Source organism: Mus musculus, chromosome 14 (genome assembly GCF_000001635.26).
Source record: "Mus musculus strain C57BL/6J chromosome 14, GRCm38.p6 C57BL/6J".
NCBI lineage: Eukaryota > Metazoa > Chordata > Mammalia > Rodentia > Muridae > Mus > Mus musculus.
The window spans coordinates 121,911,118-121,935,164 of NC_000080.6; the positions used below are offsets into that span (position 1 = coordinate 121,911,118).

General features: G+C 46.0%; 2 protein-coding genes and 1 long non-coding RNA gene across 5 annotated transcripts in view; 2 read left to right on the forward strand and 1 right to left on the reverse strand.

Moving 5' to 3' along the window:
- Ubac2 (ubiquitin associated domain containing 2) overlaps positions 1-24,047 on the forward strand; it is a 142,477-nt gene that overhangs the window by 32,559 nt on the left and 85,871 nt on the right. The window lies entirely within an intron of this gene.
- Gpr18 (G protein-coupled receptor 18) lies at positions 317-4,771 on the reverse strand. Its single transcript, NM_182806.2, has 2 exons — positions 4,560-4,771; positions 317-1,528 (listed from the first exon to the last, which is right to left on the reverse strand). The coding sequence occupies exon 2, from the start codon at positions 1,492-1,494 to the stop codon at positions 499-501; it is 996 nt and encodes a 331-aa protein (NP_877958.1). The 5' UTR covers positions 1,495-1,528; positions 4,560-4,771; the 3' UTR covers positions 317-498.
- Gm46485 lies at positions 2,857-23,141 on the forward strand. The gene is made up of 2 exons (XR_001781471.2): positions 2,857-5,900; positions 5,998-23,141. It is a non-coding gene; the product is annotated as a predicted gene, 46485 (long non-coding RNA).

A 24,047-nucleotide genomic window follows, 5' to 3' on the forward strand; every position in this document is an offset into this window, starting at 1 on the left:
TTTTGAATGATAGCTTCTTTTTTTCCCTCCCATGAGTATATTGTATACAGAGTCTAAAAATGTTAAGTCAGTTAACCACCTTCTCAGATAAGGCTTGATTATGAAGCCTAATTTGAGTGCTATCCCCAAGTAATTCATGAACGTGTTATTTTTTATTACTTTGGGTTTTTGTTTTTTTTGAGACAGAGTTTCACTGTGTAGCCTGGACTGGCCTTCCTACGTCTTCCCAGTGTTTGTTTGGATCACAGTCCTGACCACTACACATGGCTCATGCACATGTTTCGTACAAGTTGTCAGATAAGAATGAATGAGCATATCAGAATACTCAGTTTTTAATCATGTGGCTAGAATACACAGAATACCGCAGAAGTTTTTAAAGTTCATCATTATTATTTCTCTTTGTTAGAGAAGGGACTGGATAGTGTAGAATGCTGGTTCACCCGAAAGTAGATAGGAAAAGAATTTTAAAGAGACTGAAGACTGGCAGCTTGCTCTGACTCAAAGCATCTCACTGTTCATGTTGCTAAGTGACCGTAAACTGCCCGATCGGACACTTTTTCTGCGAACACTGCGAAGGTAATTGCGGTACAGCATGACGCTGATGACTCGAGCCTGGAACTGTTTGGAAACGATGTAGTAGAGGACTACATCGAGACAGGTGCTGAGGTTCATGAGGAAGGTGGTGAAGGCTCCCCAGGGGCTATAGCTGTTCTCCTGTCCTTGTAGCATCAGGACGGCAAAGCAGATGTGGAAGGGCACGAAGCAGACGAGCACCTGCAGCAGGAGGGTCATGATGATCCGTATGGACTTCTCCTTGACCTTGGGCTTCAGCTTAGACGTCTGCCCTCGGAGGAGACTGTGAATGATGACCACGTAGCACCCGATCATGATGAACAAAGGGATCAGGAAGAAAAATATGAGTCGCGTGAAGTTGAGCACGTTGACAGCTTTTAAGTGGGTGATGTCGGAGATCTTCAGGCAGGTGGCTGGGGAGGAGGCCTTGTCTGGGTCTTCGTAGAGCAGTAGCAGGGGGACAGTGGTGGTCAGGGTCATTACCCAGACCCCCCCACACGCAAGCACGGCCTTGCCGGTGTTCTTCAGCTCCTTGGCATATTTTGGCTGTACGATGGCCATGTATCTGTCAGCACTAATGAAAGCAAGAAGCCACAGAGCGAGGCTTGGGTAAAACACCACCAGGGCCCCAAGAATGTGGCAGAAGTACTCTCCAAATGGCCACTCGCCTTTTGCATAGTAAAACATCCGAAAGGGCAGACTGAGTATAAATACGAGGTCCAGTAGTGCAACGTTCATCATGTAGATGGTCACTGTGGTTCTTTTCTTGGTCGTACAGCTGAAAACCCACAACGCAGTGACATTAACAAACAGCCCAATCAGGAAGATGCAGCTGTAGAAGACTAGGGCTGCGATTTTGTATTCCTCTGGGTGTGAGCCATTAGAAAGATCAAGCTGGTTGTGATTGCTCAGGGTGGCCATCTTACAGCAGGCTGGCTCCCATGGTATGTAGAACCTGTGAGGATTGTTGAGAAAACAGGGGTGAGAACTTTGGTTAGAGGTGGAGACCGCAGAGCCCAGGGCTGCTTTCTGAGGGCATTTCATACTGAAGACTCCGAGTGCGTGTTTCAGCACTGCGAGAACACACCTAGACGTCACTGCCACTGTTGACTGCCTCTCTAACTGACTACTCGTTTTTATTTTTGGAGCACTGGGCATTGGACACAGGTCCTCTGAATACTGTGTACTCACTGAGCTATGAATTCCTGCCCATCTGCCTGTCTGACTCCCCCCGCCCCCCATTACTTTGGTTTTATTTTGAGACAGGGTCTCTCTATATAGCCTTAGGTGTCCTGGAATTCAGTATTTAGATCAAGCCAGCCTCTAGCTCACAGAGATCTGCCTGCCTGAGTGTTGGGGTTAAAGGTGTGCACTCCTATACCCAGTCCTGGTCTTTATAATGTACTGGTCAGTTCAGATGGGTCCAAGCCCCAAGATGCTCTAGGAGACTCATCCAGTTTCATTGACCCTGCTCATCTCTCTCTTCCCCAAATAATCAAAGTACGAGACAGTAGGACTTCTCTGGAGTAATGGGAAAAGGGCCAGTCTGTATTTTAAATCTTATAAAAAGGCTTGCCAATTTTTATTATCTTTATTCTGTTTAAATACTTTATAACTCAAATAAGTAGTGATCAAATACTTTTCATTCACAAAATATAATCATAACTTACAAAAATATGAATCAGAAGAACCAAGCAGCTGGTAACTGATTCTCATGTGTGAGCAGGTAGGAGCTTTGGCTTTCTCTCTTTGCCTTTGCTGCCTCTCCAGCACATAGTGGGAGATGCTGAGTGGACCGTCCGTGAAGGGAATGGTATTTGGTGAGGTAATGCAGCTCTCTGGCTTGTCAGTCAAATCTGTTGGCCCCACCCCCTTTATCGAAGTTTCAAACACTTCTGACTAGTGTCCTGTATTCTCTTCAGATGATTGTAGGTCTAGAATCACTACTGTGTCATGGTCAACTGGAAACCTAGAGCAACAGTTGGGAGTATCTGGGGCAGGGGCTTCCACTACCCAGGGTCCTGGAATTTAAGTGCAGTTACATCAATGCGACATTGAGTTGAGAAGGAGCGATTTGAAGAGAAGTTTCTTTGAGTTAACCACTTTCGTACTACTGGCCTGCCTAGATGAACATAAATTCTGTCAAAGAGAAGTAGGTCTGAGAGGCTCTAATTGTGTACAGAAACTAATAATCCCACCATCAAAAACTGCATATTTAAAAAGCAAAGGATTTTTTTTTTTTTTTTTTTTTTTTTTTTTTTGGTTTTTCGAGACAGGGTTTCTCTATGTAGCCCTGGCTGTTCTGGAACTCACTTTGTAGACCAGGCTGGCCTCGAGCTCAGAAATCCTCCTGCCTCCCGAGTGCTGGGATTAAAGGCGTGCTGGGATTAAAGGCATGCTGGGATTAAAGGCGTGCGCCACCACCGCCCAGCTAAAGCAAAGAATTCTAATAGTGCTTATAAATATGGTGCTCTCAGTGTGACATTCCCTTCCCCAGGGTGCATTAGCCAGTAGAGGCTGTAAAGATACTTCATATGTAGAGTGCAGCCTGGGGGGCATCTCTCTGAAATAGGAGGGTGGATAAGGAATTTTCCTTAAGAAAGTCACTTTGCAGCGTGCTGATGTTTAATTCAGCTCTGAATCTTTCTTTAGTGAAACAATAGGGAGGATTAACAGCCTGTGGCTGGCTGATGAGAGTTAGTTTGAACAGTTGGGTAGACAGGACCAGGTACTGTGTGCTTTCTCCTTTGGTCCCATTGTTGTTTGCCACATAATTGGCTTAAATGTGATTTTGGAATAAAATCCTATATATCTAAAAACCTGTATTAAAATTTCCAAATAAGGCTGAGAATGGTAGCAACATGCTTTTAACTCTAGCACTTCTGAGGCAGAGGGAGGGGGAATCTCTGTTTGAAACTAGTTTGCTCTACATAGCACCCCCAAAATGTATATAACTAGAATACTAGTTTCTACGCAAATAAGAAAATTACTGCATAGTAAGGTTAAATCTTTAGTATTAAGCAAAGGAGACTTAGAGGCTTAAACACTGTGGTCTTTAAAGAAGCCTCTGAGGTATAATGAAGTCCTGGTCTTTCCTCTATCACCATTCTCCCTGGTGTTGTCATGAAAACACCTGTATCTACAGGCTGTCCTTCCCTGGCTGCTTTTCTGTAGTCCACCTGCCCCAGTTTTCACTGTGCTCAGTGCGATGCTCGATGCTTGTGTCTCTGTATTACCATCCGGACTATGTTCTGCACGATTTTGAGCGAGTGTTGAAAACCGATTGTCTTTCAGGTTAACTTTTGAAAACTTAAGTACCATGACTATCTGTAGGTTTTGTGTTTTTTGTTTTTATTTTTTTTTAAATTGAAGCCAAGTAATTTCATGAAACAGTAATTGAAACTATATGACAAAGACATTGAATTATGTTATGATGTACTATGTCATCAACATAATGTGTTAAATGACAGGGGAATGAGAGCGAGGCCTCAGTCCTACACCAAGAACTACTAGCAGCTTCTGTGCTAAAAGTGGGAGCAATAGGCCTCCCTCAGGAAGAGCCCACCAACTGGTTATCCAGTACTAAACGGTCAGCTCTGAAAACACGTGTGAGTAACACTACACAGAAAAGCAGGTTATATGTATTTAGGTGTGTGTGTGTGTGTGTGTGTGTGTGTGTGTAACAACAATTAAGAGAAGGAGGCCATGAATTTGTAAGCGGTTAAGGAGGGTCACGTGGGAGGGTTTGGAGGGAGGAGAGGGAAGAAATGATGTAATTATATTGGAATCTCAAAAATAAAATAAAAACATTTAAAACTCTACACTTAACTATTAATAAAAAATATTGAAAATGAGCGCTGAATCCTGGGAAAAGAATAACCAGTTGTTTCAAGGTCTTCATCTGATGGAACAGAAGTTTTGAGTTTAGTAAACACAACATTACTTCTGATAATGGTTTGCCATGAAATTAATTGAATGCAGCTTACCTCCTGTCTGTCAAAGGCTGTCTGAGAGGTGACCGTTTGCCGCTCTGCCCAGTCCCAGAGAGAGAGTGCTCAGAGTCGCCTGTGTTAGGTAGGTGGTGTCTCTGTGCTGTGTCTTGTTGGAGGGTTGTTGAGATGTAGTACCGATAGTGGGGTTGGTCTGCTGAGCTCTGAGCACTGCTCTGCCGTTTTCAGGAAACGCTCTGAAATGAGACACTCAGCGTGGGACTTTACCCTGGATGTGGTTTTCTCTTTCACAAGTGATTTGTTTATGAAGTCCTGCTCATCTCGGGCTGCTCTTGAAACAATGGCATATCTTGAAGAAAGGCAGATATTCTTGAATTAACTGCTTGTTTTGATGTTTGAAGTTTGTGTCACTTACAGGCAGGAGATTTGACACTGGGCAAAGCAAGGTTCAAAGCCTAGCTGCTTTCTAAGCTCCTCGACTTTGTCTAGCCTTTTGTTGTTCCTGTGTAGTTCCTATCCAGTTGAAATGCATAGCACTCATGTGATAGGATTGAGAACTCCTCTCCAGAAAAGTCCTGCCTGAAAGAGAGCAACTGCCACCCTGCCACCTCGGTCACCTGTCATCTTCTCCATGGCCCTGCTCTGCTCTGCTCTGCCCTGCCCTGCCCTGCAGATCTGTTCCTGGATCCTGTAGGTACTTCCTACACTTTGTCCATTTTCTATCTCAGGGAAGACTTGCAGTAATTTTTTTCTTGCATGAACATCCATGTAAACCATGGGAAGGACTGGGGAATTTACATGTAGCTGGAAGAATTTATATGTAGCAGTGTTCTCAGCTGAGAAGGGAAGTGAAACCCACAGAAGGGAGGATTGGGCAGCCCAGAGCATCGCTGTCTAGCTACTCTGAGTTTAACTTTCTCTTTAAAGTAGCCCAGCCCTTGTCCAGTTCTAAGTATCTCTACATTGGCTACACATTATTTGCCAGCCTTTAAATGGTGCCTAAGCTTAGCTGCTTCTGTGTCTATAGTGTGAGCGATTTAAACTGGCTCCTGTCATCTTGTCTGTCCTGTTTTGAGACGGGGCCTTACTGGCTGCTTTGGAGCTGTGTTGACCAGGTTGGCTTTGAACTTACCCTGGTCTTCCTGTCTCTGCCTCCTGAGAGCTGGACTCCAGCTGTCAGCCACCACAGCTGCCACAGCGTGAACTTGAGGTAGTTTGAGAACCTTGCTTCTTTTCCCAGAAGTGCTAAACTTTCATTCTACAAAAGGTACTGACGTTAGCTGTGCTAACAAACCACTGGGTGCCGTGGGAGCCTTCCAGAATAATGTGCTATAGAGCCACTGGAGACCACTGCAGCAGTTCCTGTGTGGGTGAGAGGTGATTGCCTTGAAACCTTCTCTAGACATGCTTTGGCATTGCCAAGTTACATCATAATTGTTTTATATGAAGTTATGTTTTTTCATATGCTACACAGGTCAGCCACATGGATACCTCTTGACTGGGACCCAGTGTGTTCTGTGAGAAGGTTTCTGACAGGAAGTACTGATTGTGCTGCTACAGTCAACAGATGAGGAGCCTGGGGTGTCTTCTCATTAAGACTTGAGTCTTCCCCGTATGTAGCATTCTTAGTTGAGAACTTGCATTTCTTAGTGCAAGGTGCCCAGGGCAGATTTGGAACCTCCCAAAAGCTTGGCAGAACCCACCTGTAGACCCTCCCTCTAACCACCTCACAGCTGCCATTTTCCCTCAGAGCTGGGCTGGCCTGGACGGTTCCTTGCCCCAGCTCTGTGCCTTATGCTTGGGTGGCCGGCACACACCTTGCTGTCTTTGATGCTCCACCACTACACCATGTGCTTGGGGGTGCTGACATGAGTTGTAGCTAAGGAGCATTTAACATTGTTCGATAGCTAAGAAAGTGAACATGTGAAGAGGGGGGTGGGGTGGATGGTCGTCTGAGCCCAGAACCAACTGCAAGGACACTGAGCTGCCTGAGATGTGGTGAGAGGTCTGTGCAGGAGGCGGAGGAGTGGCCCTCCTGCACGCCTCACCTTGCCTTCAGGAATCTGTTACTCTTACCAGGGACTTTGTGACCATGCCTGCAGTTTTGGTCTTCTCACGTACTTTGGAATGTGAGAGAATTCTTACCAAAGAGGGTTTTCTCATACTCCAGAGACGTCAGGGTTTCCTGTACTTTATGAAATGTTTTGGTCTCACTTTGAGGTTTAGTTTGAGCATTGAAGACTGTAGGTGAGTTTATATACTTAGTAGGAGAACCTAGTTTTTAAATCAACATGATTTAGTTAAGACACTATTGGGAGTGTTATTACATGCGTGTAGCATGTCTGCATGTAGGATGACTCCAAGGGTGTTATTACATGCGTGTAGCATGTCTGCATGTAGGATGACTCCAAGGGTGTTATTACATGCATGTAGCATGTCTGCATGTAGGATGACTCCAAGAGTGTTATTACATGCATGTAGCATGTCTGCATGTAGGATGACTCCAAGGGTGTTATTACATGCATGTAGCATGTCTGCATGTAGGATGACTCCAAGGGTGTTATTACATGCATGTAGCATGTCTGCATGTAGGATGGCTCCAAGGGTGTTATTACATGCATGTAGCATGTCTGCATGTAGGATGGGTCTCTTTTGTTAAAGCTTTGTTTTTGCCACACACAGAGTTGTATTTCATGGTCTGAATGGTTCACAACCGTAACAAGTGTCCTGATGACCTCCTGCAGTGGCTAGAGGTCTGCTGTAACACTGTTTACCTGGCCTGCCCCTGCATGGGGACAGTGGACAGCAAGCCCTCAGTGGTTGGTAGCTGGAGAAGAGTGAGAATGATGGACAGAGACTGTTCTGCAAGAGGGGAGGAGTCCTGACCTCTGATTTGACAGTTCGGAACCTTTGTCCCCTGCCTCTTACTTTCTCAGGCTGTGTCCCAACAATTGTTGCTTCAGAAGGGCCAGGCCCTGGGCTCGGGTGTTTTGAATAGTAGGAATTTCTGAATAAAGACTTAAGAGATTATTTAAATGTTCGAGACAGGGTTTCTCTGTGTAGCCCTTACTGTCCTGGAACTCACTCTGTAGACCAGGCTGCCTTGGAACTCAGATATCTGCCTGCCTTTGCCTCCCAAGTGCTGGGATTAAAGGCACACACTACCACTGCCTGGCTTAAATGTAGTTTTTAACCCCAGTGATTTATAGACATACTCTTATAGCCACTTTAGTATGAAGAGAAATATATGTTGTTTAATTTAGCCTTCCTTAATTCTGTCTCTTTTGTGCATCTTAAAATGTTTATGAACATATAATCAGAGTTACTTACTTCATAAGAAATGACTTGAATCCAGATATGACCATCAATGTGCTAGATACGTTTAGCTAAATTAGCAACAACAGCGTTGTCTGTCACTAAGAAATTCTCGGAGGAAAGGGCTTCTGCCTGGGAGCTCACCAGACCTGTAGCTTCTGAAGTCTTAGGACTCCAGGCCAAGAGTTCACAGACTTATTCAGAGGTCCAACCAATTGAAAACCCCAAGGCTATTGCGATGCACTTGACTCTAAACTGCAAACTCTGATTTCAGTTAAAGGAGATGTACAAAGAAGAGAGTGTGTGTGAGTCTCGTGTGTGACACTAGGAAGTCACCATTGAGTGTGTGGGGGGGTATTGTGTGTGACACTAGGAAGTCACCATTGAGCGTGTGTGGGTATTGTGTTCGATACTAGGAAGTTACCATTGAGGAGAAAGAGGACTGACAGTAGACCAGGGCTGTGACATACTCCGTGTTTTCCAGAATTCCGTGGTCAAGAGTTTAGTCCTCAGCCTGGAGTTCATTTTCAGAAGGTGGCAGAGACCTTAGGGAGTGACATGATACCTTTCCATAGGTGCAGACCAGATCCACCAAAGCTGAGCCCAAATGAACTCTTTGTGTTTAGAGCTTTATCTCGGGCACGTGGGACAGTAATTTAAAGATGGTGGGCACTGAATGATAAGAAAGAACTCCCAGGTGAATGTGAGATGGAGGATTTTAGTGTATAGGTGTCTGCATATTAGAAGTACATCTAATGTTTTTAATTACTCAACTGATTTTTCTGCCATTATCTGTATAATTGGGAAAGGCAGTCAAAATGGGCTGTTTCTGTTTTTCAGCCTGTATGCTCTGTTCTGTATCATGTGTCATATACTTACCATCCTTGTTATAGTTGGTTCTCAGAAATAGTCATTTCTCCTTCTTGTTCTCATTAAGCACGTTGGTAGAAGACTTCATCTTCAAGGCTAGATTCTCTCTGCCCGCAGATCTGCGTCTAGGAAGAACTCTGCCATCTAGTGGGCAAGTTGAACACAGCCTCCCCCCCAAAAAAAACCCCAAAAAACAAAAACCAAAAAACCCAACCCCAAATGTATCTACATCATCAGCAAACAGCATGTCTGCTAATTTCATTTGTGATCATGAAAACTAAACCCAAAAAATAGCATCACCCACAGGCCAGGTGCTCACAGAGATGAGGGTTTGCAGTGTGGGTGCTGGGCGCCTGTCACTCAAAATCCATGCATGTTGCTGGTGGGAATTAAAACACAGAAGACCTTTTGGTATTAAGTTGTAAGTGAAGGTGTGCAAATGCTATGGCCCAGGTGACTCCCTGACGTACAGCCAGTGAGACCAGAAGACAGGTAAAAAGCATTCACAGAAGCCTTGTCTGTAACAGTCTCAAAGTAGAAACAACCCCTCACTCACCAGCTGTAGAGTGGACACTGGAATGTTCTTCGTGTCAAGAGAGTGGTGTACAAGGAAGAGGCAGCTACCACAAGAGTAAACCTCACTACAGAAAGCCACGTAGGAGGGAACCCTTGATGAGTGATTCCACCTTTGTGGCTTCCACGAAGTAGCCCAAGTGTGTGTGTGTGAGAGTCCATGTGTGTGTGTGAGTCCATGTGTGTGCGCGTGTGTGCGCGAGTCCTCGTGTGTGTGTGTGTGAGTCTGTGTGTGTGTGTGAGTCCATGTGTGGTGGTATGTGTGTGTGAGTCCATGTGTGGTGGTCACTGCTTTGGTGGAGGAGAAACAGTTCCGATAGACAGGGAGCAGCAGATGCCTGTAGGGCAGGACCCTAGGACAGTTGTAACCCTCACCATAGGTCTAAAGAGAGGCAGGCAGGAGGCGATAGAACCTGGAAGGAGAGAGCCCTGTGAGTCGGCTGTGTGGAGGAGTGACTAGGCTCTCTGCAGGAAGGAGTCGGGAATAAATGTGCCCTCAGCTCAGGCCTTTCTTGCCTGACTGCCCTCCATGCTCCCTTTTCTGGACTTGGCTGGAAGCCAGGTGCTCCTAGCCTTTGATTCCTCAGATTCCACTCGGTTTCTGTATGTGTGGTACATTTCCTGTCCTACCCAGAGAGACTTTTGCAGGAGAGTTTGGGCTTCAGAATTGGCACTCTGGGTATGGGTGTCTCTGCCTCTGAAGCTGTTCCCGTGAGTGCTATTTCACTACCTGGGGTCTCTGTGAATTGCCATGTACCCAGTAGCTTGCATCCTGGGTTTTGTAGACACCAACACTAGTTCTCGTCCTTCCCTAATTTGGGGCTGGGTGGCTGTGCTGGAGTCTTTCCCTGAATCATGAACTTTCCAAGCTGTGTTAAGTTAGCCTCGATACTGTACAGTTGGGCAGACTCCTTTTTCTGTGTTTTACTTTGGCCTTCCAGATCTTTTCTGGAGCAATATAAATGAAGGCTGGCAAGATGGGACCTCAGAGTCCCCAGGAGTCACTTAATGACACCCCTATCTCTGCCCTCGCAGGGAACACTGGGGCCCGCAGGGACTCAGAAGCATCTGTGTCCTGAGGTGTGTGGGCCCTGCTGCCTTTTGTCCTCATTTGCTGTGACCTTTGTGTGTGTGTGTGTGTGAGTGTGTGTATTTTTATCTTATTTATTTTGGGGTTAACTTCTTGAAGACATGATCAGCCTGCTGAGGAGACAGGCGTCCATGCTGTTTTTTCCTTGATAATGAATAGCATTGGCTTGTTCACAGGTCTTCCTCTCAGTGTGCGCAGTAAATTGAGCACGTGATGGTTGTGATAGTGTTCCTGTCTTACTCTAGCACTTTCCATATGGACACAAAAGTTTGTGACTCTTGTATGTTTCTTGTCACGAGCAGGCCATGCAGCCCCAGAAGAATCCCAGCAAAGGCAGTTCAGTGGCTTAAGCACAGAGCTAGCTCAGTCAGTGAGATGCTTATTAAATGCGAGGGCTGGAGTTTGCGCCCCAGAACTCTCATTCATTCATTCATTCATTCATTCATTCATTCATTCATTCATTCACTCAGTCTCTCTCTCACTCACTCAGTCTCTCTCTCACTCACTCAGTCTCTCTCTCACTCACTCAGTCTCTCTCTCACTCACTCAGTCTCTCTCTCACTCACTCACTCACTCACTCACTCACTCAGTCTCTCTCTCACTCACTCAGTCTCTCACTCACTCACTCACTCACTCACTCACTCACTCACCCACCCACCCACTCACCCGTATGTCCAAGCGTGATGACTTGCAAGCCCAGTGCTGGGAAACCCTGACAAGGGCATCCCTGGGGCTTTCTAGCCAGTCAGCTCAGTGTGCTTTGCAAGTTCCAGGCCTCCAACCCCACAAAGCAGGCAGTGCCTGAGAAATGGTATCTTTGACTTCCACGCACATATGTGTATTGCAGTCTCCCCCTCTCCTCCTACTACCCCCGCCACCACAGGCTGCAGGGGCTGGAAAGTTCTGAACTGGAGACCAGGGCATATTGCTGTAGCATTTCTTTGCATGGTAAGGCATTGTTCTTGCCTGTGGTATGTGATTTATTTTTCTAGCACTTAATGTCACACTTTTTTGGGGGGGTCTGCAATCATAGGCTTTAGAATTAATAGCAGGAGTTGCCTGTGGCATCTCTCACAGTTATGTATTTACAGACCCTTGGCTGTTTTTCCACTTCCTTTTTTCTTCTCGTTTTGTTAATGAAGAACTGCCACTCTCAAATGATTCTGTGTCCAGCATAGTGCTTCCCACTGGAGGCCCTCGGTAAATGGACCTAGTGATTCAGCTAGGGATATGTTTTTCTAAAGTTATGCAGTGGCTCAAAAATGGATGCCTCTCTTGATGTCACCTTAAGGACATCAAGTGAGAGCAGGATATAACAAGAAATAGGTTGTCAGGCTTGCCTTAAAGGGACTGAGAGGGTTTGGGATGAGAGACTCTGTTGTTTCCAGAGGAGTTAGCTGCGGTGTGCAGTTAGTCACACATGGAGTGGTTCCAATTCCTCATCCACTCTCGTTTCCTTTTTGGTGATTGGACGCTGTCGAGCTGCTTTGATAGGTCCTCTGCTTCTATTGTAACACACAGGTGATCAGTGGCACCTGAACTATTGGCCTTAACCTGATTTGAAATCTTGTTAACATTGGAATAAAAAATTAAAAAAAATAAGTGGTAGGTTATGCAAATGCTTTAGCATTCACTTAAGATTGCTTCTATATTAAGTAGTACCCTGTGATAACAAGCCCTTTAGTCTTCTAAGACGTTTTGGCTTATAGACTATTTCTTCCCTCATCAGAAGCATCCTGTTTATTTTAGGAAACAGATTTCCTTTGTATGACTGGGCTAGTGATAGAACTAATAGGTCATATTTTTCAAAATATATATGCATATAAACAAAAATCATCATCTTTTTAAAATATACTATCTGTCTGTCTGTCTGTCTGTCTGCCTATCTATCTAGACAATTTTATCCATGATACAGTGTATCCATGATCTACCTCCCAACAGCATCTCCTCCTCCCCCTTCCTTCATGTTTTCCCTCCCCCAACTCAGTCCAGTTAGTGCAGCCTGGCTCAGCCTTGTGCAGGTACGCATAGCTGTGGAGAATTCGTGAGTGTGATGGCCATGCTGTGTCCTGAAGACTGTTTCCCATCATTTCCACCCCCCACCCCCCACCCCCTTACATTCCCTGAGCCTTGTGGGCAGTTACACCCACAGGTACAGATAGCGCTAAGTCAGGGCACTCAGCACTGTGACCAGTTCCTAGTCTGTGCTCACTGCAGCTGTGAAGACAGCGCTTCCCTGGCCAGGGCTGAGAGCAGGGCTGATGCTGATCTCTTGGCCCATATGTAACTGTTTAGAGGGCAGCACGATAGCACGTACATTTACTAAAACAGCAGTAGGCTCTCCCTTAGGGCCTGTGTTAGTTTCTTTTCTATTGCTGCCATAAGATACCACGACCAAGGCAACTTACAGGGTTAGAGTCCGTGAGCATCATGGCAGGGAGCATGGCAGCAGCCATGGTGCTGTGGCAGGAGTTCACATCTTGAGACACAACCACAAGGCAGGCAGACACTGGGAATAGGGCAAGTCTTTTGAAACCTTAAGGCCTGGTGACAGACCTCCTTCAACAGGCCACACCTCCTAATCCTAACAGTTCCACCAACTGGGGACCAGGTATTCAAACATATGAGCCAATAGGGACATTGTCATTAAGACTTCCACAGGGCCTATAACCGTCTGAGCCATGGGCTTTTGACAGGTAACACAGTATGAGACACAGATTCCTTCCTGTAGCGGGTCTTGAATCCAATCAGAAAGTGGTCACCCCATAGCCCTCGCCCTGCTGCTGCAGAATTTGCCTGGCAGGCAGTATTTTAGCATCCAGGGATTCCTGCTAGGTACTATCAATTGATGCCCCACCCCCACCCCAGTGGCATGTGTAGCACCTTCTGGAGCTATGAGAGATGGCCCATGGGAGCAGGTTTTTAGGTCAGTTTCAGCTTGATTTCTGTCTTCAAAGTGTGCTGTGCCTTCAGCAACAGGATCTTACCATCTAGTAGGAGTGGGCCACCAAGAGGAGTGTCAGTAGCCTCTGCTGGAGGGCCGCTAGGATCTCCTAACCAACAACTTAGAAGGAAGTACCCCATGCCCAGCACTGAGACTTTCACTTCACAACTCTTGTCTCTTAAGAGAAGCATTGCCTGCCCACCGTCTAGGGTTCAGTGTTCAAACTCTTTTTAAAAATTATATTTTTAAATTAGTTTACAAAGTGTTAGTGTTTCATACATCCTTAGTTTTGCTTAATGTCCCCCAGCTTTCTCAGCTTTCCTGTTTTCCCTTTCCTACCCCAAATCTTACTCAATTTGAATGGACAGTTCAACATGGTTACATGCCCAGTCTGCAGAATCAGCTTTGTTTTCCCAAACTGAAGCTCAGTGCCCACCGAGTGATTTCTTATTAACCCAGACCCCAGGTCCCTGCAGTCTGCTCTCTGTCTTCTGGGGTCAGACTGCTCTGCCTCAAAAGTAGAATCGTGGAACATTTGTCTTTTTGAAATCTCCACACATTCCACAGTGAGTGTTTGTGGGTCAGAGGACAGCCTCAGTTCTCCTGTTCACGGCTGTGTATGCCAGGCCAGCTGGCTCCTGGGTATCTGGAACTTCTCCTGTCTCCACCTCCCATCTCACTGTAGTATGCTGGGATTACACATGAGAGCTGCAGCATCCAGCTTTTGTGTCCTGAGTTGCTGAGCTCAGGTCCCACTCGTGCAGTCAACACTGTTCCTTTTGTGTTGTCTCTCAGGCCCAGCATCGGACTTTTGTAACGGTTCATTTCGCCTAGCACAGTCCTTGGGCCCCATTCATGATGTAATATGTAAGAACATATAATCTACATACTATTCCATTGTAAACACACACGCTGTGTTTGCCCATTCTGTCATCAGACGCCTGGTTACTCCTCCTCTTGGCTTTTGTGGACGGTGTTGCTATGAACATAGGTGCAGAGACACACACCCCTTGGCATCTGCTTTCAGTTCTTCTCAGTATAAACTCAGAAGTGAGGGGTAAATTTCTTTTTTCTTTTATGTGAAGAATCACTGTTTCTATAGCAGTTAAACTGTATATATCCCTGCCAATAGCACATGGGGATTCTAGATTCTGAGGCCTTGCTGGCACTTGTTCTGTCCTTCCTTCCTCCCTCCCTTCCCTCCCTTCCCTCCCTTCCCTCCCTCCCTCCCTTCCTGTGTATGGGTGTTTTGCCTGCATATATGTCTTTATACCACATGTATACTTGGTGCCTGTGGCGATCAGAAGAGGGCATTGGGTGCTCCGGGACTGGAACTACAGATGATTGTGAGCCTCTGTGCGCCATCAGTGAACTGGGACCCCTGGGAAAGTGGTCCTTAGCCACAGAGGAGTCTGTCTGGCCCTTTTCCCTCTCCATAGCTGTCATCCCAGTGCATAGGGAAGTGGGGGTTCCAGATGGGTTTATTTTCTAGTGATTAGGTAAACAGCTTTTCATGTGCTTGTTGTAGATGCACACGAGTCTTTTCAGCGATGTAGCGTTGTCTGCTAAAGTGCTGTGCCTGTCATGTAGCCCAGTTGTTGGTTTGTTAGTGTAGTTTTTCTGTATACCCTGATGGCAGCCCTTCTCAGCTGAGTGCTTTCTCACCCCACAGGGCACTCCTGTCGATGGTAGAGGGCTATGTCTGATGAAACTGTTTTCTGTATCATTAGGCCTGTCCATTTGTCTTATCCCCCCGATAAAGATGAATTTAAAGGCTTTAATTTTGTGTGTAAGAGGTAAAGGGTCCCTTCAGGGCCTTTCCTGATGATGTCACATGAACCAGCATATTGAGCAGACAAGAGACCTTCCCTTCTTCTGGAAGAGCAGTCAGTTAACCACTGAGCATCTCTCTAGCCAGTGCTGCTGTCTTATGCTCTTGGAGTCATGTGCTTTTGTTATTTTGTAATACAAAAGTGAGAATATTTACTTGTCCATGACATTAATTTCCACGTTCTGTCCTAGTCACTTTTATCAGCAATTAATACAGAATCCCGTGTAGAGGACAGAGGTTGACATCAGCAGTCTTCCTCCTCCTTATCTACATTTATGTTTGAGATGATGTCTCTCTGTATCTGTACCTTAGGCAGACTGGCTGCCAAGCCAAGCCAGGCCCAGGCCCTCCTGTTTCTGTCTCCCCAGCACTGGGATAATAGACAAACACTCTACCACGGCCACCAGGTTTTTCCTGCCAGTGCTGGGAATCAGAACTCAGATCTCCACTTTAACCAGCTAGCCCATCTCTTCAGCCCATCAGTAGTCGTAGGAAGGCTGGGAAGTGTGACGATAGTTGGCAGCTTGTGTTTTCTAAGGCTGCAGCATGTTGGATACAGCAGTGAAACTGGCTCCTCAGAGGAGCAGTGGTAGCAATAACATCAGTACGCCTGCAAGGTGGAATTCTAGGTTCTGTCACAAATACATGAAAAGCAGGACACAAAAACAGCATCCAGTGGCTTTCCTCTCGGGCCTGGGGAGCTTGGTTGGGCGCTTGACTGGTTGTTGGCATTTTGTGAAGTGGCATCATGGTGTAGTTGCCAGTTACCACTGCTGTGTGGCTGTTGGTCACGATTACAGGGCAGCAGGCTTTGTTCTGAACATAAAGAACAGGATGAGGATGTGTTCCCAGCCAGAGAAATAGCAGACAGGCGTGATCATCTGGAGCGGGGGAGGAGCTGGGACCAGAGAACTGTTCTCAGCTCTTGAAGGGTGCCCTGTGAAAGAACAATTAAGAATGGAGGATGGGGAGGGCTAGCCTAGGTGGCTGCTATGATAGGGAGGTGGCATGGTGGCATGTCGCTTCTGTCCCCAACCAGCAGAAAAGAGCGACGACACAGCGTTCTTCTCAAAGCAGTTTATTCAGGAACCTTTCAACATGCAAGCAGGAATCTCTCCTAGCCCCCAATCACAATCCCTTATATAACCCCTCAACCACGTCCCATCAGCCCAGTCCGTGTAATCTCAGTTCATTGGCCTTCGTCAAATGGCCTGATCTTGCATCATGGTGCACCTGCGCAGCTCTCATGATGGATGTGGCTTATTTTCAGGTGTATGAGGAAGTCAGGTGCAAGTCATAAGACTTGGCTGCTGTCCTGGCGCCATCTTGGCACTACCGCCACACCCGCTCCCCACAGTGGCACATGTGTGTAACCCGGGACACTGCTTTAGCCTGGGCATACTGAGTAGCCGCAGCACTCAGTACCCATGGAGTATTTGCCCTGGGCAGGGCTAAGTCTGGCTCAGAATAGAAGCAGAGGGCAGGCATGACCTCAGAGTGTCCAGCATTAGTGTGAAGCTGAGTGAACCCCTTTGCCCCTGACAGTCCTAGCTCTGTACTTGCTTTACATCTGGATTCACGAATAGGCCTAAAGAGTGAGAGACTCACTCACCAGAGCCCAGTGAGGCTGGGCTGTTCCCAGGAAGCCCACCACAGTCCAGCAGAACGTGCGGCACTCACTGCAATGTAGGGGCCTCCATTAGTTAATAGACTACCTGCAAAAAGCCGGAGACAATATTTCTGTGTCATCGGGGGGATTGATTCCTTTCCTGTGAGCAAAGATGATTTTTAAAATTTGAAAAGTACACACTTGTAGAAAACCTTGATAAATATGAACAGAGTGAGAGAATCCTGACATTAAGAGGTGAGTTGCAAGGCCAGGCATGGTGGCACAGGCCTTTAATCCTAGCACATGGGAGGCAGAGGTGGGGGCAGGGGCAGGGGCAGGGGCAGGGGCAGGCGGATCTCCATGAGTTTGAGGCTAACCTGGTGCAGTGAGCTGGTCCCAGGACAGCCAAGGCAACACAGAAACCCTGTCTCAAAAAACAAACAGAAAAGAAGAAAACAAAAAAGAAATAGAAAAAAAAAAAGAAAGAAAAAAAATGAGTTGATAAAGATATGCGTTTAAAATACTCTTGAAGTCAGATGTCAGAAGTTCACTGAATTTGAATAAACACCTAGATATTCTTACCTAGGTTTATTAGATGGTGTAAGTTTGCATATTAGTGATAAATTAGTAACCTAAAGTGGCAGTTTTTAAGCTCTGCCTGTAGTCACACCTGGAGCCACTAGATGGCGGTATTGGAACTTGGTAAAACCTGTAATTCTACTTAAAATTGTTATTAAATGAGGCTTGAGTGTTATTAAAAGAGCTGAAATGTTACTAAGTGATAACATATTCTTTCAGTAAAACTGGTAAGAGGGTGGCTGGGAGCATCCAGAACCAGCTTTGACAGTTGTCTTCCTGTCTCTGAAGCTCCTAGGCCCAAGTGAGAGTTACGAATTACTATTATCTACTCGCATTTATTTTTTCCTAAACAGTACAGTAAAGCGTATTTCAAACCATAGGAACACTTTTTGTGTGTGAATCCCCACCTCATTCCCTTGTGACAGAGTCTTTCACAGAACCTGCATGTAAACTGGCAGCCATCAGGACCCAGAGGTCCTCCTGTCTGTTTTGCACAGTGCTGGGTGATGGGTATGCAGAGCCACCCCCAGCTTGTACGTGACGGCTGGAGATTTGAATTCTGGTCCTGTTGTTTGTGCATCTAGCACTGTTACCCACTGAGCCTATTCCTGAGCTCCAAACATCACATTTAACTGTGTAGCAAGTTGTCATGCAGGGCAGCCTGGCTCTAATACGGAACTTAAGGAAGAATTCTTACCGATATCTGAAAGTTAAGGAAAGGGGAAGGCGGGTTGTTCTTTTTTTGTAAGGGGATTTAGTGATCCTGTTGAATAACTGTTTTGTGTGAGCCACAAACCGTATTTTTATCAGAATTGTTGGGTAAATGTTGATAGGAAAGTAGTCCTACTATGTAGTGGATATGAATGCCACTACCCTACAGCACACGCTTTAGCAGTTGTCTTCCCATGTCGTGTCTGTGGCTAGTATTGAGTGCAGATAAGGTGGAAGCTCAGTCCTTATCTTGTCATTCCTTCGACAAATGGTGTAGTTGTCAACAATAAGTAAATATTCTCAGAGCTCAGAGGAAGGAAGTAGGAAACTACGCGTTGGGGGACTTGATGGCTGGCGGTGCAAATGTGCACGTGAGTTCTAAGGAAGGATAAAAATAAGGAACAGGAAGTTGATTCATGAAAGTGATTTTTATTCCACTGCGTGCTTTAACTGAGAAAACAACCTAGAAGATGTGCTAATGTTTTATGGTGAATTGGTCTTTGAAAAGTGAGTTCTAATCAGTTTTTAGAACTGCTCCAGGGTGAGGAGGGGCCCATCTCCGTGTTCTGTGCATTGCAGTTATTCAAGCACACGTGTGGAGGCCAGAAGAGGGCATCATGTCCTCTGGAACTAGAGTTGTAGACAGTTGTGAGCCACTGTGTGGATACTGAGAACAGAACCCAGGTTCTCTGAAAGAGCAGCCAGTGGTCTTAACCACTGAGCCATCTCTTCAGTCCGTGGATCATATCTATGTAAAAAAAAAAAACCAATCTATCTATCTATCTATCTATCTATCAGTATATATGGATATACAGATATATAGATACAGATATCTACACACACACACACGCACATACACACACACACACATTATAATGCTGTATTTGTTGTGTCCATGTTTTAATTTATATCTCCCTAATCCAGTGCTGTATTGAGCTGCTCCTCCGACCCCAACCACTAGAGAGGGTTTCCCTGTGTAGTCTAGCTGGCTGTCCTGGACTTGCTTTGTAGACTAGGTACAGAAATCCACCTGCCTCTGTCTTCTAGGTGCTGGGATTAAAGGCGTGTGCCATCAGGCCTGGCATTGGCTGCTTTTTATGTGCTCAGCTGCTGTTCGTGTATTTTCAAGTCTCTCCGTGCACCTGTACTTAGATTTGTGACTTTCTTATTATTATAAGAGTTCTTTGAGAGTTCTTTGTATTCTCATACCAGTTCTTTAGGTGTGCATTTAGCAGATACTTCCCCAAGTTTATCTCTGTTGATTTTTATAATAGTGACCTTTGAAGAGTGTAGTTAAATACTCTAATGAAATAAAATCTACCAGTTTATAAATAGCCTATGCTGTGTACTCTTTGGAAAAATCTTCCTATGTTGTGCGTATTTGAGAAATCTCTGACCTATGTAGGTTTCTTCTAGAAATTTTATTTTAGGTTTGCCATTTGGGTTTATGCTCTATTTTGAATTTTTAATATATGGTTCAAAGTAGAGCTGTCTTCCTCACTCAGCACCTTCTGTGTGACAAGGTAAAGCCTCACCTGCCCCTGGAAAGCCCCGTTTTTGCTGCCCCCCCAGTTGCTACTTCTTCAACACGATCCTGACTTAATACCCCAGTTTAGTTTGTCAGTTTGAGCCACACATAGTGAAGCACAGGCTGTGTCTGGTTTGTTTCTGTCCTTTGTTTAGCTGTTTCCTTGGTGCCCAATGTAGCTCTAGTCAGTCTCGTCGTTAGTAGTGTAGTATTGTGGCAAGTCAAGACACCACACTCCTCCAGTTTCTATGGCCCCCTGTACCTCTTGTGCTGTGGACAGACACATGCTTCTGTTTGGTGATGTCTGGAGTTGGAATCTGAGTTGAAGGGTATCGTGCTTAGCTGTTGAAGATTGCTGCCATATCTTTTGTTGGTCAGGAATTTCAGAGCAAAGTATTGATCCTGTTCCTGTCAGCAGGGACTAGAGTTACCTGAAGACTCATTTTCCAGAGTGACTCACTCTTGTGGCTGTGGGTAGGAAGCCTTGGTTCCTCTTCTTGGAGTTGTAGGAGTATCCTTTTGACAGGGTAGCTCACCTCCAAGAGTGTCAGAGTCCTTTTCGTTTTACTCATTGTCGGGCTAAGGGACACACCACGTACCATAATTGTAGTCCACATTTTTTTACTGACCAAGAGACTGAGCTCTTCTGCTGTTGGCTTGTTGTTTATTTAAGTAAATATTTTGGCTGTCTCAGTGTTAACTGTAACTAGCTCTCTTTTAACTACCCAACTGTACATTTTTCTTGGTGTCTTGTTTTTTGTTTCATAGCCATGGTGATTTATCTTCCTGTAACACTGAGGAATAACTTCCAGTTTCCCCCCAAGATTTCATTGCTTTGTAGAATTTGTTTCTTTTGAATTCTTTCTACTTGCTGTTTTCTGATTTTGATATTAGGGGTTTTGCATAACCGGAGCCTTCGGCTGTTCATATTTAAGATCTAGTTAGAAAGTGGAGTGACAGGGATGGAGAAATGGGTCCACTGGGAAAGTGCTTGCTTTGTAAGCGCCACATGCAAATCTGGGTGTGGATCATGCACCTGTGATGCAGGAGGATCCCCAGCTCCTCCCACCCCTTCCTGGACATGGGTGGAGGGAAGTTCCCACCCTCTACTGTCTTGGTCTTTCTGGCTCCCTCTGAGGCTGTCTAGGGTTCTGCCCTAAGGACCCTGGCAGCACAATTCAGAAGCTGTGGAAAGGGGCAGACTGTGTGGGAGAAGCCACTTCTTACACAAAGGAAATCCCAGGGGCTTAGGAGCTCTCTGCTAGGAACATGGCACAAAGACTAAAAAGAATTTGCTTATTCCACCACAGTCTGTCAGTAGGCAGAGAGATGAGAGCCATCTCTCGTTTCTGGCTGCCTCTTATGGTCCCAGAAGACACTGGTCCTGCAGGGCCTCTGGGTAGTTTGAGTGTTAATCTAGGAGCTTTTCCAGCTCAGCAAAACTGGTCTGCTGTTATTCTCACAGGCTTGAGTCTCAGTCGTGAATTGACACTATGGTTACTGTAGTTGTTAGTGTCTAAGCCCTAATACCCAGTATGCCCTCTCCTCCTTAGCAATTAAACAGGTATTGGGGAAAAGCTGCAGAGGGAGATTAGTCCAGTGTGCTGCTTTAGGGGGAGGAATAACTAGGAACAAGGCAGTCTGGGTATTGCACTGAGCTTTAGGCTTAATCCGAGGCAGGAGACTGATGTCGGAGAGCAGTCTTGCACACTGCTGTCACACCCAGCACCACTCTCTGGGCTTCAGGCTCCTGCAAGGACATGTAGCAGGTTGTCAGCACCGTGTAACCATCTTCCTGGCAGACAAGTTCTTTCTCTGGCTGGCACGGCTGCCTTATCCTCCTGGCATGAGGTTCCTGGGGATTTGTAGTTCTTTGGGGTACATTATTTCAATACTCTGATAGCTGGAGGGAGGTGTGCAGTTGTCCACTTGAACTGTTTTCATTGCTGCAAGACCAGTTACTGATTTCCAGTCAGGAAAATTTTATTATTCGCGGCTCTTTGTCGTTGTGTGTGCCTTTCGAGAAGCCCTCTCCATGTCATTCTCGAGAGTTGGGGGAAACGGACAGATAAGGCCGTGAGTGCAAGGCTTCTTCTTACCTGGCTGTATTGTTTTCCACTGTGGTTAAGAACACTGGCAATTGTAAAATCAGTTTTCTCTCCATTGACAAGATTACTTCCAAAGTACTCAGAATTTTTATTCAAGGTCATTTTGTCAGTGATGAGAGGACAGAGGTTCAGTTCCGTGCTGCTGCCTTCATCAGGCTCAGGAGCCCCCTTGGACTTGTAGAGCCTCTGCTCAGAACAAAACAGGATTCATGGCTTGGAGGCTGAAAAGAATCCCAGGACCAGTTTACACAGTGAGTTATGGCTGACATTTTTGTTAAAGATATTTTAATACAGGCTTCCATGAGGCTTAAGAGAGACGCCCTCAGAAGAGGGAGAGTAGGGAAGTCAGCGTTAAAGAGAGGAATGGGCAGAGCGAGCGCTGTTTGGTGGGAAGGAGCACACACTTAAGTAGCCCTTCAGGAGTGAGGGTTACTAGGAGACAGGGCTTGGGAATCATGGCTGGACCTTCAGGTGGGAAAGCATTTCCTCAAGGGAAAGTGTTTTCCCTTTGAGTCTGGAGCAGAGGTTTGTTGAGGGATGCAGGTCACAGGAAGGGTGAAGAGAGAAAGCTGCTGTGAGGGGTGCATGGGGGTCTGGGGGAAGAGCGTCTCGAGAGAATATCCCTCCCTCTGCCCCCACCCCCCAAATGGGGAAGGTCTGACTTTTACACGTTCTTTTGCATGGTGTGATTTAGACAGGTGTAGCCTGCTTACGAGAACAGGAGCCAGGGACTGCTTAGGACCATGAATTAGAGCTGTAAAACCGCAGCTCAGAACAGCTTCTCACAGAGGATCCAAATTAAAGGGGTAGGCTGTGATCTAAGCGGAGACTACCTGAGTGGGCAGGTCTTAGCTCCTCTAGGGAGAGGTATAATTGTCTGGTTCTCAGGTTGTGTCTCAAAGGGTCGCCAAGAAACCTTTCCTCTTCCTCTTCCTCTTCCAGTAAGAAAGATAAACAAGGTGGCTGCAGAGGTGCTGTGGATAGAACTGCTGCTGCAGTCCAGCCAGCAGCCGTCCGCTTGCTCGCTCTGGTTCCTAGAAAGTCAGGAGGGAGGAGAGCCTGAGACACTGTTGCTGGGATCCTGCCCCAGTGCTGGCACCGACACTGTCTTCCTCCACAAACCTGTGTCCTGGGTCCTTTGTGCTTCACACAGCTTCCTTCAGCAGCAGTCCTGCTTAGCCACACTGGCATGGAGACTCATGCCTCATGTGCTTCTGTCTGTTTTACACAACCTGGAGTCACTGGGGAAGACTGCTCCCATCAGGTCGGCCTGTGAGACACTCACCTCAGCAGTGTTGCCCCTGGGCAGGTGGTCTGGGGCTGAATAAAACAAGTTGAGCAAGCCTTGGAGAGCAAGTCAGTAAGCAGTGTACCTCCATGCAGGCTGCATCAGTTCCCGCCCTGGCTTCCCTCACGTCTGTGACATGACAGCAGAAGCCAAATAAATCCTTTCCTCCTCAGCTGCCTCTGGTTATGTTGTTTAGCAAACAGAGAAGCAAATGAATATGCCATATTTCTCCACAAATTGTGTTCTAGTCATCTCCCCTTCTCTACACTCAGGGACCGTGATGCTAACTTGTGAAAGCACCCAGTTTCAGCAAGATCTGCCTCACCACCAGGGTCACAGCTGGGCCTTCCCTGTTGTCTTGAGCAGGTCAGGTTTCTCACAGTCCTCACCTCAGCCTGACGCACAGTTTTAAAGCCAGTGCTTGAGGACAGAGAACACAGACGGTTAAGAAATGAACTCACCCCATAGAACTGTTTTGGAAACCAGCCTGGTCAATCGGACATATTTAAAAGGATCAGTCATCAATATTTCGTCTATCCCTTTCTTAATTTTGTGACTGTTTACTTGTGATGACAGAGTTGGTATCAAGCGGTGGTGTTAACTGCCTTGAAAGTGTCGGGGATTAGGCTGTCTCGACAGGCCACAGAGAGCTTTGCTTACCTCATCTGTGGTCAGTTTGAATATCAGCCGTTGGAATACTTTTAAGGGAAGTGGGTATTGTGGGCACAGTTAACAAAAAGCAACAGTTAACTTTCTAAAGTATTGATCTATCTGGTGTGAACTTGACCTAGATAATCATAGCTTGAAGGGTGATCATTTACAAGAGAGATTTCTCAAGATAGAGTGACCATGACCTCCACATTTGAAATGATCATCTTAGTTTACTTAAAATGTTGCTTAGACCAGCTAGACCCTAGTAGGTCCAATATGTGTTGACTCCCCTTTAATTTCTATTAAGAAGAATCTTTGTTAATCTGATAAGCCTGGGTGTTTTACTGGCAAAAAACCATTCTTGGACCCAAAAACAAAAAACAAAACAAAACAAAAAGTATAGGAATCTATAACCCAGTTGTCAGAG

What these genes read in the sequence shown, in the direction of transcription:
- Gpr18 (NM_182806.2), bottom strand. Translation starts at nt 1,494, where the DNA reads ATGGCCACCCTGAGCAATCACAACCAGCTTGATCTTTCTAATGGCTCA.